The sequence below is a fragment of the Pteronotus mesoamericanus genome, unplaced genomic scaffold (assembly GCF_021234165.1).
Source record: "Pteronotus mesoamericanus isolate MK-2021 breed Mesoamerican mustached bat unplaced genomic scaffold, CSHL_Meso_final scaffold_54, whole genome shotgun sequence".
NCBI classification, from domain to species: Eukaryota; Metazoa; Chordata; class Mammalia; order Chiroptera; family Mormoopidae; genus Pteronotus; species Pteronotus mesoamericanus.
In genome coordinates, this window is record NW_026555321.1 from 38,225,917 (window position 1) to 38,241,918 (window position 16,002).

The following is a 16,002-nucleotide window of genomic DNA, read 5'->3' on the forward strand; positions in this document are numbered from 1 at the left end:
CGGCGGCCGCTGCTGTGAGAGGAGCGTTTCCCTCCCGCCTCCCCTGCCTGCCTCCCTCCCCACCTCTCTTCCCTCCCTCCTCTCCGCCTTCTTCTCCCCCCCCCCCCACCCCCCCGCCAACCTCACCCGTTCCTTCCTCTGCTCCGCAAGTGAGCCCGGCGCGCGAGAGGCAGGCGGGGCGGCGCGGAGCAGGCAGTCCTGCGCGCTCGCCCACCGCCCGCTCAGCGCAGCTCTCTGCGGCCGCTCCTGTCACTGCCGCCGGCGCGTCGGAGGGAGCCCAGCATGGCCGGGCCGGGCTCGCAGCGCCGCGCGTCCCGGGGGGCCTCGGCGCTCCTCGCCGCGGCGCTTCTCTACGCCGCGCTGGGGGACGTGGTGCGCTCGGAGCAGCAGATCCCACTCTCCGTGTAAGTGCCGGCTCCTCCGCCGCCCGGGGAGGGGACCCTACCGCCCGCGACCCACTGTGCCCAAGTTTGGGCGCCTGCAGGTGCGGCTGGGCAGGACCTGCGGCGGGCGTCGGTCTCGCCTCTCGCACCTGCCTTCCAAGAGCGGAGTAGGACGGCGAGGCCGGGGTGAGACCCTCTAGCCCCCACTCTCGGATTGGCAAGTGGGACCTGGAGAGGCTCACCTCCAGCGACAGCACCAACTTTGAAGCCTGTTTACCGAACCCAACTTCCACGGGCCGTTTATTTACCCCCTTCTTTGCTAGCTTCACTTCTTTTGGGGGCAGGGGGCACCGGTGGATTTCTTCCGACTAGTGCTTGCCAGGTGATACCCATTTGGGGTGGGTAAGTTCTCAGGCAATTAGGTATTCAGATAAAATCCAGTAATCTTTTTAGAGAGCCTTGGAGACTTAGCGCATTCTGAACTATGTGACCCGCCCTCCCACCCCCCCGCGCGGGCCCCCTCCCGTGCTGCGCTCTGCAGTTTGGTGCTGGCAGTTTCTGTCAAGGCGCTTTTTATTTCATTTTTTCCCCTCCAGTGTATATCGCCGGGCTCTTTCAGCCACAGCCCATGTGTGCGTTTGCGTGCGTGTTGACTGTGGCACGGGTGTTAAATTTGTTTCTGTGCCCTTTCTCCTTGTAGGGTGAAGCTCTGGGCCTCGGCTTTTGGTGGGGAGATAAAATCCATTGCTGCTAAGTACTCCGGCTCCCAGCTTCTGCAAAAGGTAAGGTTTCTGTGGTGGCAGAAGCGAGGATTTTTCCAGCACAGAAAATGGAGGCAGTTTTAGTTTTCCAAACAAACGTGAACCCCAAGCAGCATCAGTTAGCAGAGGTGTCCCTGATCCCCCGGTTTCTTGGCAATGGACTGTGCAGTGACTTCTCCCTACCAACCGGTTATTTTTAGATGACACTTGATTCTAAACACAAAGAAAAGCAGGATACTCACTGGCACTGTCCTGGCTGGGGCTCGGAAACTGAGTGTTTCTGCACAGCTCTCTTCTCAGTGTCGGTATTGCTGTTTCAGTGTGAGAGCAGATGCTCCTCTGGCCAAAAAATGCTAACTTCATCCAAGGGGCAGAATCAGTGCCTACTTGATGATGTCTTTCACCTCGTTTGCACGCGAGGCTGGGGATCAGCGTACGGAGGACGACGTTGTACTATTGTTTGTCATCCCTGCGGTTCTACAATCCCATTATTCCCCAATCAGCTAGACCCAGGGCTGGGATGCATTACATCATTACAGATAAGGAGAATGAATATGGTTATCTTTCCACTCAGCTGCACTGCCGGATAATAACCTATGAGAGTCTTCCACAAACTTAAGAAATTGTTCTGCGTCCATATGATTCTGGAGAGTAATGAGAATGGAAAATTGATTATTAGGCTTTTATCAGAAGCGGCATCAATTTTAATTCAAATAGACAGCATTATGCTTAAAATTACATTGTGAGATGTATGGTCCTTTACCCTCCTCTCCGAGAAGAAAAGAAAAAATGATCTGGGAAGGAGAGATTAGAAGGGTTAAAAGAATTTCAAGTTAACAAGTCAACAGGATTAATTCAAAGATCCTCTCAAAGATAGAAAACAAAATTGGCCTTGAGGGGATAATTCTCTGAAAATGGGTACAAACAGCTTAAATTGCTAAGTTAACTTTTAAGCATTTTTAAATGTGCTTTTTGGGCCAATGTAACATATGTGTTATGCATGCTGCCTGGTAACCAAGTACGTATTTTATTTATGGCATTCCGCTTCAGAGAGTAGCATTTTTGGGGATAGTGTATGAAACAGTTTGTCACATGAAATTTAAATATCGTAATAAAACATCAGCCCACAGTGGAATGTGTTATTCTGGTTTAAAAATTGCCAGTAGCTATACCATACTCTTCAAAACTGTGCAAGATTGTTTGCTCAACTCCATTATTTGGGGAAGGAGTTCATTGAATTATAGGCAGTTGATAAAAATTGGAGGCTAGATGCACCCTTATTAGGGACACTGATAATTTGCATGCCTGTGACCCTCCCCTCGGTGCACAGGAATTGCCTCTTACGCTACTGTCCTACTCTGGGCCGGTGTGTACCCTGCTTTGGCATTTTGCCCATGTCTCAGATGTTTTATGTGATGAGTTCTGGACTATTGCTTTGTGTATTTTTCTTATGCTTTTAAAGAAGAGAATATTTGTATAACTGTAAAGAAATAGTTATCTGCATATTGTAGTTTAGTTGTAGCAACTCTGAAAGAATCCCTTCAGAGCCTGTGATTGTTTCCTTGGTTGTGCTTACATGTCTTCTACCTCACATTTTGTAGGAGCACATGAAATATGTTTTTCCTTTTCTCTGAAGTTAACACACACACACACACACACACACACAGCACAAGGCCCCATCAACCATATTATTGGCTGCTCTATAATAGCAAATTGGAAACAGCTAAAATGCGTTTCGTACCTTCTCATCAGCATCCTTTCTGATAGCGAATTCACAAGCCTAGTTTTGCTTTTGTCATGTTTGCAGCTTGACAATTGTATAATTATTTCCAGCTGTTTACGGCTTTGTTGTCATTTCTTGCTGTTGCCTGGCATTTTAAAATGTGATGCGAGGGGAAGGTGAGGTGTTGCTTGGCATTAGGTTCCAGGCTAGGTATCTGCTTTTGCTCTTGGATTGCAGTCATCGCCATGGAGTCCTGAGAGACCCTGGCTTTGGCTTGCTAGGCAAGGACTTCCTCGAATGATGGGCAGTCCATGTTAGACAACTTGGGGAACAATTTTGCAGCTATCTTTTGGCCATCTGGTTCCATTGACCCCAAATATGACTATTTTAAAAATTATGAAAGAACATCGATTTAGAGAGTTCAGAGGATGAATGAGAAAAGATCTGAGGTGCTGAGTGTGGGAGGCAAAACATCATTTGGGAAAGCAAGGAGATGATTGCCTTTCTCTTGTTTATTTTCAAGTTTCTGGCCATTTGCATGAGGAATTACTCCTCTAAGTAAAAACTTGGTGCATCCTTCCATTACATCGCTGCATTTTTAACAGTGAAGATACTCTCAAGAATTACCTAGAAAACTTGGTTGAAAAATGTGTTAACACTGTATTAAGGAGACTCAATGTGACAATACTGTGTTGCATAGTAGACTGTTATTCGATATTTAAAGCATGAACATTTAAACTTGAATTTAAGTTAAGTAAGGTACACTCTGTGCCACTATATAATTTTATGTACTCTGTGTAGTTTCTCTAATTGAAACTTCATGTGGTGATTGATGTAGTATGTTCATTTTTAGCATGGGAGTTTAGCAATTTTCACACTAAGGTGAAAACTTTACAAAGTAGTTATTGTGAATATAAGTTAAATAATAATCGGCTATATATTTTAATATGTTGGAAGATGGGGAAAACTGCCATTTTGTGATAACAGGTTCTTATTAGGTAATTTAATTGGAGGTAGCAGTATTATCACTGATTTCATCAACATAATATACCTCATGGCTGTGGCTTCAGAGAGAAGAATATTTAGTGAATTGTTTCTATGTTTAATATCATGGCTTTTGCTACTTTACCTTATGCTAATATATTAAGTATTCACTGCCAGACTTATTTTTTTTCTCCCTTTTGTCTTTGCTGAGTGCAGGAATAGCAACCTATTAGTTCCTTACAAAGAGGATATATTTGATTTTTTAAAACGCAGTAGTTCATGTGTTAGCAAAGTTGTGTGTTTTCAGTATAGAATGAAGAGACGTGGGACTTGGGTGTTGGAGTTAATCTGGAGAGGTTTTACAGTGGCTGGAGGAGAGCGGGCCGGACAGGCAGGCGCCGGTGTGCCGCTGTGTGCCTGGGCGCTGCCTTCCTCCGCTGCAGATACTGCAGGGGTTCCATTCACTTTGCCCTTTAATTAACTTTCTTGTTTGATGTAGTCATGCCAGGATTCAGCTGCCTCTGTCTTGCTTCATTGTCCCCAGAGAATGAGCTTTGTTTGGTTCTTTTGGGGAGGGACAGCTTCAATCCCCCTCTTATAGCGAGATTCAGTGAGATGTGTTCTGGAAGGTCCGGGAACCTAGCTTGTTAAACTCCTGGGCTCCACACGCCTAACATTCACATGAAAAGGCATTAAACTCATGTGATTCTCATTTCGTCCTCCTTAGGGAAAATTTGGTAGGAGCTGGGTGTTTCATTCTATTTAGTCCTGAATTCAGGGAATGCATGTTCATGGGAATGAAGGGTTCCAATTACATTTCCCAGAATTGTGATGATACATACAGGGCAGAAATACAGGTAATGTGTATCTCTCCCATTAATGCTAGAAAAAAATTGACATTTACCTTGGATACCTCATGCAGCATTTCTTGGAATGCACAACCAGGGTTTTGTGTTATCAACTATTTATTGAGAGAGTGGCTTTAATACACAAACTTGATGTCTCTTTCCACAGGACAGAGTCAGCAAAGTAAAAGGTGGATTCTTTAAGTCATTTTGATAATTGTGACTTTTCCTCAATGTGGGAATCGATGGACTTTTGAATAATTAAACAGGAGTAGTCACTTGTCAGGAATTGGGCAGCTGTGCTGCGCTGCCCTTCGGAAGCCTGACCCTCTGCAGATTGCTTTTATGGAGGAGGTGCTACTTAGCTGAACATTTTTGTTGAATAAATACAGTTATTTGTCATCCTGCAAGATTAATCTATTCAACCTATGTTGCTGATGCTTTAAGTCACGGCACCACTCCAGTTACTGGGCATTACCCAGGCACATTATTTTTTAAAGTCTTGAAATCTTGGAAATGATAGTTTTCAGTCTTTGAGGGCAGTTTATCGGTCTCATTAGCCCAATCATCAGGACATTAGAAGGGCAGGGTGAACCGGTTAGAATTCAGTTCAAGCATCTTCTCCATGCATACATCTAATTGCATTTGTAAACTCGTACATGATCACTTGCTGTCCAGAGAAAGTTCTTTTTCTCTGGCTTTGCTCAATTTTTGTCTGAACCTCCTTGGTTCATTTCTTTTTCTTCTTTTTCTTTTTCTCAAAAGTTTTTTCTGCCAGGCACATTTCTGCTCTGTCTTTTCTTTCATTAGGAGCCGCTATGGCGTCTATTGCTCAGATTGACACATGCTAGTCAAAATTAAGGGAGATGAAAATATAGGCATGGTTTTCAGATTTTTATTCCAATGTAGTAAACAATTGTGACCGATTACTATGGTGATATCAACTGGTTTTATTTTATAATGTATGTTATCTTATTTATTCTAATACTGAGGTGCTTTTAGGCAAACACACGAGTACCAAACCACCTTATAATTATGAAGTCTGTCAGGCACAGGCAAGCACAATTAATGTTTCTGGTTTGTGATAAAGACATAGCTGTGTATCAGGATGAACAAAAGCATTGCCCTGAGCACTTATAACCCTGTCAGGTGTTTCATTGTCCTGCAGTTTGAAGCACATATTCACAAAAGTGCGAGTTTGGGGGTTTAGCCTTTTTCTCATTCCGTTTTTGATTGATCCTCATGTGGTGTTTAGTGTTCCCACTTATGTTGATCAATGAATGGCTTGGTGTGTTGGGCTTGCATATAGAAGTGTATGCTCTCACAGGGGTCCTTTGCCTCCGGTCTGTCATTAATCCAGATTCACCACCACACGCACTTACAAGTGGGCTTCTTCTTTATCCAAGTACACACCTCTGTGGCATTTATTTCAGCCCTATGCCTCCCCGCCCCTTTTGCAATCACAGTGCTTGTTGGAACAGGCTCCAGAGCTGAGAACTGCAGCAGAGACTTCCAGCAGATCGTGTGTTCCCTAGGACACTGTGTTGTGACTTAGAGGTTTGCTATGGCTGAGACTGTGAGAAAAATGAATAGATGTTTTAAATGCCAGTTCATGAATTAGCATATGAGATCTCCCCCATTTTAATGTAATTTTTATACAAGAGACATAATGGCCTGTGTTTCATCTCTGGTGACTGGAGTGGTGCTTTTATGTGTCATTCAACAGAAAGAGAAGTTCCTCACACCTGGCAAAACAAACAGAATCTTCATCAGCCCTCTTTGGTCCATTAGAGTTAGCTTCTCCTTTGAGGAGAAGAAGAAAGTTATTTTACTTAAAATATAACTAAAAAAAAATTCTCACCCGGGAAATGTTTCTTAATTTGAGAGGGGAGCGGGGGAGACAGAGAGAAAAACATCAGTCGGTTACTTCTCAAACGCGCCCCTACTGGGACTGAACTGGCAGCCTAGGTATATGCCCTGACCAGGAAGCCAACCCGCAGTCTTCCGGTGGACAGGACGATGCTCCGATCAATGGAACCACCTGGCCTGGACTACAAATACAGCTTTGAAAAGGGTCCACTCTGTTTTGAATAAACGGTAAACATTTCAGCTTCCATTTCTTTGAACAACACTCACTGGGTGCTCATTCCAAGGCAGTTTAAATAAGGCACTACATTTATAAGGTGTATTAAATTTATACATTGCATAGTTTCCCGGTTACCCCAAATCAAGATTATGAAAGTAAGTCAGAAACCATACTATTAACAGGCATTTCAAGGCCAAATTGCAAAGGAGAGCATTATCTCTTGACAAGAAATAGATGGCTATTTCTTCACTGTGTGCACTTGATATTGGAAAACAGTATCCTCCCAAGGTTAAAATAGCTGTTATCCATGTAAATGATCTGGACAGGCAAGTTGGGCAGGGCTGTAAATGGCTGTGGGTTCACAGAACAGACCTCTGGTTGTCCATTTTAGATGAAGCAACTGCCAGTCGATATTTGGGGCTTGCACATGTCATTACCATTATACTTATTAAGTTTGTGTGTGCATGTGTGTGCCAATAAAAATGGATGCTGCTCATCACAGAATGTGCCAGATGCTGCCTGCTGACAGGGAACACTGTTCTTGTCTGCTTATGCTGCCAGACTGAGCGGCCTGAGGGAGTAAGCCAGGGTGCTAGGACAGAACTGAATGCCCCAGTCTGCCCAGTGTGGATTTGTCCAGCATCTGAGATTTAGTAGGCAGCTGGAAGCTGAGGATCTGCTCAGACCTGGACCAGCAGGTACATATTTTGTAGGGCCCCATGTGAAAGGAAAATATAGGGCCCCTTGTTAAAAAATTGTTAAGACTTTCAAGATAATAGAAGAGCATTAGAGCAAGCACAGGGCTCAGTGAGCCTTGGGAAAACCCACTGTGAAAGAGGCTATCCTCATTCTGGCCTTTTTCCGCCTGCTGAATTACTGGTCCTCTCAGCCCAATTTAAGGTTCCTGGCCACAGTCGGTCTAGGGGGCATTCTTTGCCCATCTTTGTTGTAATATGTCGGGAACTTGGAGTATTTTCGGAGATGCACATCTTTGGAGACGAAGTGTTGTTAAAGGTAAGGTCGTTGGTGGAGAAGCAGTGGCATCTGTCTTCTTATGTTTTCTGTAGGCATGTCCTGAGTGGCCTTGTGCAAATCACTTAAATCATCAAAATCAGGTAGCATTCATTGGTAGTCCCTACATTCCAGATACTATAGTAAGTACTTTACATGTGTCATCCCATTCAATTCCCATAACAACCTAATGAGGCAGGGACTACCGGTCACCTCACTTTACAGATTTAGAAGCTGAGGCTTACAGAAGTTAAGCGACCTCCCCAAGCTGACCAAACTGAGCTTCCAGAGTCTGCACGCCTGGCCACAATGCTATGGTCCCTTGTCTTTATGTGCTCTTCTTTGACCTCAGTTCCTGTTGGAAAAGAATATGAGTAATACTGGCATTTCTCTACCTCATGGGTGTTTGGGAGAATTAAAAGAGATAACATCTGGGAAATTACTTCATCAACAATTAAAGCCTGGAATAGCAGCTGACAGGACACGGTTTGGAGTCAGAACTTGGATTTGAGTCCCAGATCTGCGATTTCCTAGCTGGGTCACCTTGTAGTAACATCTCTGAACCTGAACTCTCAAATGTGAAAGGAGACCAATACTTTCTACCTTATAGGCTGTGGTGAGGATTAAATAAAATAAAATATGCCAAGCACCTAGTGCAGTGCTGGCACATAAGAGCTTCACATCAGTGAGTTGTTGAGGTCATGATTGCACAACACAAATTCTGACTCTTCAGGTAACCTTCACTGAGTATTGATGGGCCCTGGCTCCACACATACATGTGGACTGAGTTAACAAGCAAGCGCATGAATGTGTGAGTGGGTGCTGGCAAGTAGGAAGGTGATCCCACCTGGCACCTGATGGGGAGGACCTTGTGGGGCCAAGTATTTAATACCTCAGAGCAGGAAGAGGCGGCAGTGGACACAGCTGCTGCCCAGACATTAATTCTTCTTGAGGTCAGCTCCCTCCTCCCTGAGGGTTGGGGAGTGGCCCACACTCCCCCCAGGGTCTTCCTGTTACCTCCTCCCTGGCTTGCGCTGCTGCCCTGTAGGCGGTGGGTCAGGCTGAGGAGTGACTGTGTCTGCTGCACTGCCCAGAGTGAGAGCCCAGAGCACCCAGCATTTCCTCAAAGCACATCTAGAAGCCAGCCGCAGGCACGCGTTAATCCGAAGGTCCTCCAGGGCAGCATTGCAGGCATTTCCTTCTGTGAGAATTCTTCTTACTAGGACTTGGGGGACACTGAACTTCTCCCAACTGGTTCCTGGGGAGCAGTGGTAGAGGCCAGCTGGGGGACCAGATACACTGCTGGGGCGGGGTGGTCTCTCCTCCAGTCAGGGTGCAGGGCGGTGTAGCAATGCATGGGGACTGCCATCTGTCATGAGGAGGCACTGAAGGGTATCCCATGTTCCTTGACTCTCCCTACTGGCTCTGTCTGCCTGCCTTCTTTTCAGTGCTTCCTTGACATATTCTGTTGTTGTGTTTTGTTCTTTGAGTGTCTGTAGTCTGCTGATCTCCTTAAAGATTTTTAATGAGGGATGCTTGCCACCGTGTGTGTGTGTGTGTGTGTGTGTGTGTGTGTGTGTGTGTGTGTGTATACATAGGTGCCAGCATTTTGAAATCATGGGGGGAGATGCTGTTGTAGCTGCATAATTTTTAAATGTTATAACTGCATCATACCATTATAATTAGCACTGAAAGTCGGAAGTAAATGGTGAAAGTAAACACGATTCCATTTGGGCCAGATGGTTCAGACACCATTTTTACCTTGGTTTGCTCATCAATAAAATAGAACTAATAAGGAAAGCCCTTGTGTCATAGGGCTTTGGGAGGATGAAATGACATAATATATGAAGTTGTTTAGAATGATATGTGGCACATGGGAAGCTGTAGTTCACTGGTTACTCTCTCATTTATAATCTCATTTCATTATTAATGAAGAGCAAAAGAGACACCTGGAATTTTGTCACTTTGATCCCACGATGAGTTCATAAAACTAAGGCAATGTGTGTCACACACATTTAATGTGATGGGTGCAATGGCAAACGATAACATTTATTATGTCCCTGAGGAGGCAAATCTTTTTTTTTTCTTCCCCACCCCCCTCCCCAAACTCCTCATCCTGCCCTTTGTAGAGTAAAGATGTGCAGTTTTGGGATTCAAGTGTGTTTTTGCTATAGCATTTTATTGTAATTTGGAAAGCGAGGTGAGATGAGAGTCAGAAACACCGGGCAGGCGTTCGGCTCTGTGTCCCTGCACCATCCATAATGCCTTTTCCATTGTGCTGCATTGAGGCAGAGGCGGAAAAATATTGTAAGAAAGAACAATAGGTGCAGGAGGCAATAAATCCATTGGAGGTAGATAGTCTTTGGCCACGAGTCATAACATACAGCTTTACTCATAGCTTCCTACCAATTTCCATTATCAGTGAAATTTCTGTTACCACAATATGATTGAATCATGTATAGACAGCTCAGTGGGCCTAGGTTTTTGCCCCGCTTGACCATAAATGATAGTCATTTGACTTCTGGATGGTAATGCTGAAGTTTGAATACTCTTTCTCGGCTCTGGTCTGGGCTTCTGTCAGAACATTGTGCTTTTGCACACTGGCACAGAGGCACTCTTTAAAGGAATCACTATCAGGCTGTCATTAAAAGGTGCTTGGGGGTGTGTGTTCATGCGTAAGTGCACATGTGTGGTGGGTGTTTTAATATGCATGGGCTGTTTCCTTCGTTGATAAAAACTAGAAACTCCTTTAAAATCTCAGGGTCTCTGTCCAAGTTCAGTTGTTTCAGAACATCAGGAGTCATGTGGTCACCCTGAAATAAGATATAATCCTCTCAAGTAGAGGGGTCATAGCTCACTCATCTTTTCAAAAAAGCCAGTGATACACATTTGTCAGAACAGAAATTTCAGAATTACAGACTCATGCTGAATTTCCTACTTAAAGAGCAAGATTTTCAGTTTTTGTTTTTTTGTTTTTTTGCATGAAACAAATGCCCTGTGAATGATGGGAAAGGTATATATAGTTAGAGAGAAATCAGAGGATTATTAATTTTAAAAGTCTTTCAAGAGAGGAGGTTGGTCTTGGGAGGGCAGAACTGTGTAGAGGTGAGAGTCTGGATCTGAGTTAGACTAGTCTGGGTTTGAATCTGATGCTACTGTTGACTAGTCATCTGACCCTGACAAGCCAGTCACTGAACCTCAGTGTTCTTACCTGTCAAATGGACACAGTGGTACTAACTTCGCGGGCAGAGTTGAGAGGTCTGACTGAGAAGTTGCACACAGAATACTTAGCCAAAAGTGGCTCCTAGGAAGTGTTTAGAAGAGACAGGCTGTTGTAATTGTTGTAATTATTATTCCACGGTAGCTTTTCCCACATACCATGACATGTTGCTACCGAAGGTAGCAGTTTGTCCATCTGAGGGGGAGTTAGTAGGCCATTCAGAGGCCTTATTTGGAGACCTCCACTAAAGCTGCCCAGCACTGAGCCCCATAAGTGGCAGTAATCCTAAAAATGATGCAGGAGCTTAATATTTGTTTTTTGTGCCACATCCTTTATTTTTACTGTTTCATTTAATTCCTCACAACTACTTCTGGGGTTGGTTCCATCATTATATCCATTTGAGGTGTGCAGAAGTGGAGACTGAGAATGTGACTTTGCCCATGGCTACCCAGCTCCAGGTGGCAAAGGCAAGTTTGGAGCCTGAGTCATGTGAATCCTGGTCAGGTGCTTGGGTTGGACTGGGGTCTGAGAAAGAGCATCTGGGTATTCCCTAGAACCAGCATCTTCCCCTGCCTTCATTACAGCCTGGTGTTGGCTCTAGGGTTGTTGCTGGAAACTTCCTCCTGCTCTTAATCCTTCCCCCAACTGAATTCTTAGTCTTGTTTGGGTACATTGTCATTTGAATTCTTAATACAGAATTAAAAGAGGCAACAGCTGGACTGAGGGGAGGGCCCAGTAAGCCCTTTAGCTTTCTATAATTCTCTCTTTTATTATAATAAAGGGATGCTGCTGATCTTTTGGTTTCCTTGTGGGTCAGCTCATTAGGTCTGGCTCTTACGAAGCCTGTCTGAGAATTACATTGAATTCCATTTGTACATTCCCCGTCCTGGCAATGGATGGTCCTGTGGAAGAGCCGACCTGGGCTCTGGGACCTTGGGACCCCCGATCTGGCTTTGAGATCCAGTGTGGCCTTTGTTCAACTAGGCCTCAGGTTCCTTATCTGTCAAATGGGGTCATGGTGAGGATTAGCTTTGTTGACATGTAAGTGTCTTAGCACAGAACTGGACATTTGGGAAGTGCCTAGTAAATTTTAACTCCTTGGTGTTTGTTACCCCCATTCCTTTTCTTTTTGTTCTGAATGTTTGATGATGCTTATTTTTCTTTACCCTCGGGGAAGCCAGTTCTGTTTTTCTGTGTGATTGACAGCCAGCTTGAAGGCCACCGCTCTTGGACTCAACAGGGTCAGTTTTATTTTGCGTGGAATGAGTCTGGCAGATCCATCCCTGCCCTCGGCAGGTCTGGGGATGTGCGATAGACTGAGGACCTATTATCTTTTTCAGTGTGGAGGTGTTGAGGAGGAGGCAGGTAAGGTAGACCTTAAATTCCCCTAGGGCAGGCTTGCTCTTTGGGAAAGGGAAGGGTCTCCCTTTAGCCCTTAGCACAGAGTGGTCTTTGGGGTGGGTTTCAGGGGTTGTTGTGGAATGTGTGAATGTACAGATAAATGAAGGAAGGGCCGAGGGGAGTCTTTCTCCTGGTGCTCGCATACTGGTGATGAGACTAAGAATGCTGCTGAGCATGGGCCAAGAGCTAGGTCCTTCACACCCCTTTCTTCATTTAGTCTCAAAAGCTGGGTTTTATGAGTCCCCAGCATCAGGCGTGGATGATGCATAAAAGTCAGAGACTGCCTCCCTGCTACAGTGATTGAGCTCAGAAGGCCCGCAGGCCCGCAGGCGGGTCCCTCGCCCACAGCCCTCCGGGTGCCAGCAGGGACTGCCAGGCAGCCTAGCCAGCTGGTCCCAGCCGGCGACCCCCTCTTGCCCCTGGGAGCATCCCAGCCTATCTCAGGAAGCACCCTGAAAACACAGCCAAGTCTCCCCCAGAAGCCTCCCAGCCGTGCTTAGGGGTCCCGGTGCCTCTGCAGTGCCAAGCCCAGCAGCTGCCGCGGGAGCACCGCAGTGCTGGGCGGGTGCACGAGGAGCACCAAGCGAGACTGATGGGGCCGCGCAGCCGCCACCATCAACCTGGGGGAGGCAACTCGGCACAGGCAATTAGGAAGCTGCTGCAGCTAATTCCATGGATCGCTCCAAAGCCACATTCCCAGTGACAGAGAGAAACGTGGATTTTAATTTCTATCCCCTTCACCTTCATGTGGGGCCATTAGTGTTACCTGCCTTTCTATGAGGCCCTGCCCCTGTCAAGATGTTGCATGTTTTTTGCTGAGAATGATTTCACCTTCTCAGTGCAGCTTCCTTTTATTTTATATTTATTTATTTGTTTATTTATATTTTACACCAGTGAGAATGGGTTTTTGAGTGTGTGCATTGCAGGCGTTTGGAGCCGCTGCTTCGTCTGTTGCACATACCTGCAGCACCACAGAGCAGCGCTACCCACTCCGGGAAGATGTCCTGGCTGCGCCACGCATGGTTCTGTCTGGCACCTCCCTGTAGGAGGAGACCTTGTGAGAGGCCATAAATCGAGTTTGGGTTATTTGCATTTGCATTTGTGTCCTGCAGGTGCAATTGCCTGCTCTCTTCCCCAGGCCCGGTCCTGGGATCTGCAGGAAGCCTGCACCAAACACAGCCCCTCGGATATGAGGGTGAGCAGCTGGTTGAGAAGTGGGGATTAAATTATATGGATTTAATGGGGGGGGGGGCAGTTCCACCAAAATATGTTTAGCTCCAGCCCTCATCCCTCCCAGTATTAGACCTAATAGCGTATTGCATTTTGAGGCTTTTGGAGGATTCTTGCATCCAGCTCCTCCCTGGGATATTAATCTATGGAGGTTATGAGGCTTCCAGGGTGAATTTTGCTCTGTGGAGCACCTTGTGTCCCCTCATACCCGGAATCTTCCATGTGACCTCACAGTTACCAGAATCCTCTGCCCACCTTCTGCCTTCCTGCTGAGCCTGACTGCTTATTCAGAAAGGGATGAGAGGACCCCTGGGATGGAGAGGGTCCTCCTGAGAACCAGCCCCTCCTCCTGTGTGTGCTGGGCGGGAGCAGCGGCATGCCCCAGGTGTCACAGTGACCCAGGAATGCTAGCCTGGGTCGTGCATGGAGCCCACAGAGGGAAGGAAGGCACCATGTCAGAGGCCAGAGAGAGGCAGCCTCCAGCCCCCTGTCCCTCTGCCCCTGTCCCATACCTTTCAAAGCTCCCCGGCTGGACAGCACAGGAAACTGGTTTGCAGCCTTTCCTTCTATTAAATCTTACTTAAGCCTGAATTTTACTTATAGAAAATGTTCCCCCAATGTATCTCTTTTTAACAGACAAAATATTTGTCTCAGTGTGTCGTCAGGGAACATTCCCCTTATTAACATGATCTACATGAGTGAAGCTAGTAGGAGACAGAATAATTAGTCAAATGTTTATTCAGTGCTGATAAACCCATCTGGAAACTGGAGGCCTCAACTTTCTCCTTTTGCACAATAGAGGTTCAAATGACCAAATGCTTCATTTTGTGTAGAATATTATGCTTTGGGGAAACCTTTAGTTTTTTTAACAGACTTACAAGGATGCATTTGCTTTCAACGAAATGTCAGAAATATTTTCTTGCTCCCCTCCTTTTCTTCTGCTTCAACAGGCACCTATTGAATACTCAATGAGGTGTGCAGATTGTGTTGGGTGCAAGAATCCCTCTGCTGCTGTGGCTACCTTTTGCACCTTCACCTGGAATGCTGCAGGGAGAGCACACTACTCACAGTCCCCAAATGCATCAGGCTGTGTTGTGCCTCTGTGCCTTGGCCCGTGCTGTTCTTGCTGACTACACTACCCATTCTGCTGCCCTTGTTGGGCTGCTGAGCCCTGACTCTAGAGGATGCCAGACTTCAGCATCAGAAATATCACTTGGGGGCACTTGTTATGATGCATTATTCCAGAGTCCCACCCCAAGAGGTTCAGGCTCAGTAAGCTTGGTCCAGGGTACAGGACCTGCATTCTAACAAGCTCCTTAGGTGATTCAGATGTTGGTGGTCCATGGACCATGCTTTGAGAAATGTTTATATCCAGCTGCTGGGAAGGCCCAGCAGCTAAAGAGACCCAGTAATTCCCTCTGTTTTTTGTTGGGTGGAAGTGTGCACATTTTCCCATCGTGGTTTGCTTAATTAAGTGTCTGTGTGTGAGAAGTCTGTGCTATCCTGGGTCAGGAGTTGTGGCTGCTTGGCCTCTGAGCCCAGCCTGATACTGATGCTGATGCTGATGATGTATCCTGGCTCTATTTCCTTCTCGCCAAGTGACTTTGGGGAAGTTAATAGTCTCGATGCCTCTGTTTCTTCTTCATTTAACTATGGATAATAACAGAAAGGCTTGCTCACAGGGTTGTTGTTAGGATTAAATAAGTTATATGCACTAGGTGTTTTAATTGTTATCTGGCTTGTGGTAAATGTTCAACAAGTACCAGTGTGCTGTTATCATCATCATCATCATCATCATCATCATCATCAACTTCATCAGCATCACAAGGCCTTACCCTAGGAAGCCTCTATGAAAACAAAAATGAAAAAGACAAGGAGAGCCTCAAAGAGCTTGTGGAACTGAAAGGAAGACCTAATGATGGCACCACAGTAATTAGAAACCAAGGTCAACTAGGATAACCACACGGGAGGTGCAAAAGAGGAAGGAGACTGGGAAAGTCCTGAAGGCAGTAGCAACTGAGAGCCCAGCACTGAGCACCAGCATAGCAGAAATTCAAAGCTGTTTGATGAATTAGAGAACCAGGCATGAAGACTGAGAATTCCACAGGAAGCTCTAGGGACAAGAGGGTCCTTTAAGGCAGTGGGAACAAGAGAAGCAAAGGCTAAGAAGAAAGTATAGGATGAGTTTTGAAACCTAGACTCATGCAAGGAGTGGAAGCATAGGCCCAGGTGGGGTGGTGAGGGCAGAGCTGAGCCAGAATGAGCGAGGAAGCATCACAAAAAATCCAGGGTCCCTTCTTCTACTTCGTTGTCATGTTAATTCCTGCTACCTCCAGGTCTCAGCAGAAACTCATCCCC

General features: G+C 45.9%; 1 protein-coding gene across 1 annotated transcript in view; it reads left to right on the forward strand.

Moving 5' to 3' along the window:
• Window positions 1–240: 240 nt before the first annotated feature.
• CACNA2D3 (calcium voltage-gated channel auxiliary subunit alpha2delta 3) overlaps window positions 241–16,002 on the forward strand; it is an 860,744-nt gene continuing 844,982 nt past the window's right edge. The window contains exons 1-2 of the mRNA XM_054595275.1: window positions 241–404; window positions 1,084–1,165. Of these exons, the coding sequence (XP_054451250.1) occupies window positions 283–404; window positions 1,084–1,165 (204 nt within the window). The 5' untranslated portion in view covers window positions 241–282. The remainder of the gene's footprint in view (window positions 405–1,083; window positions 1,166–16,002) is intronic.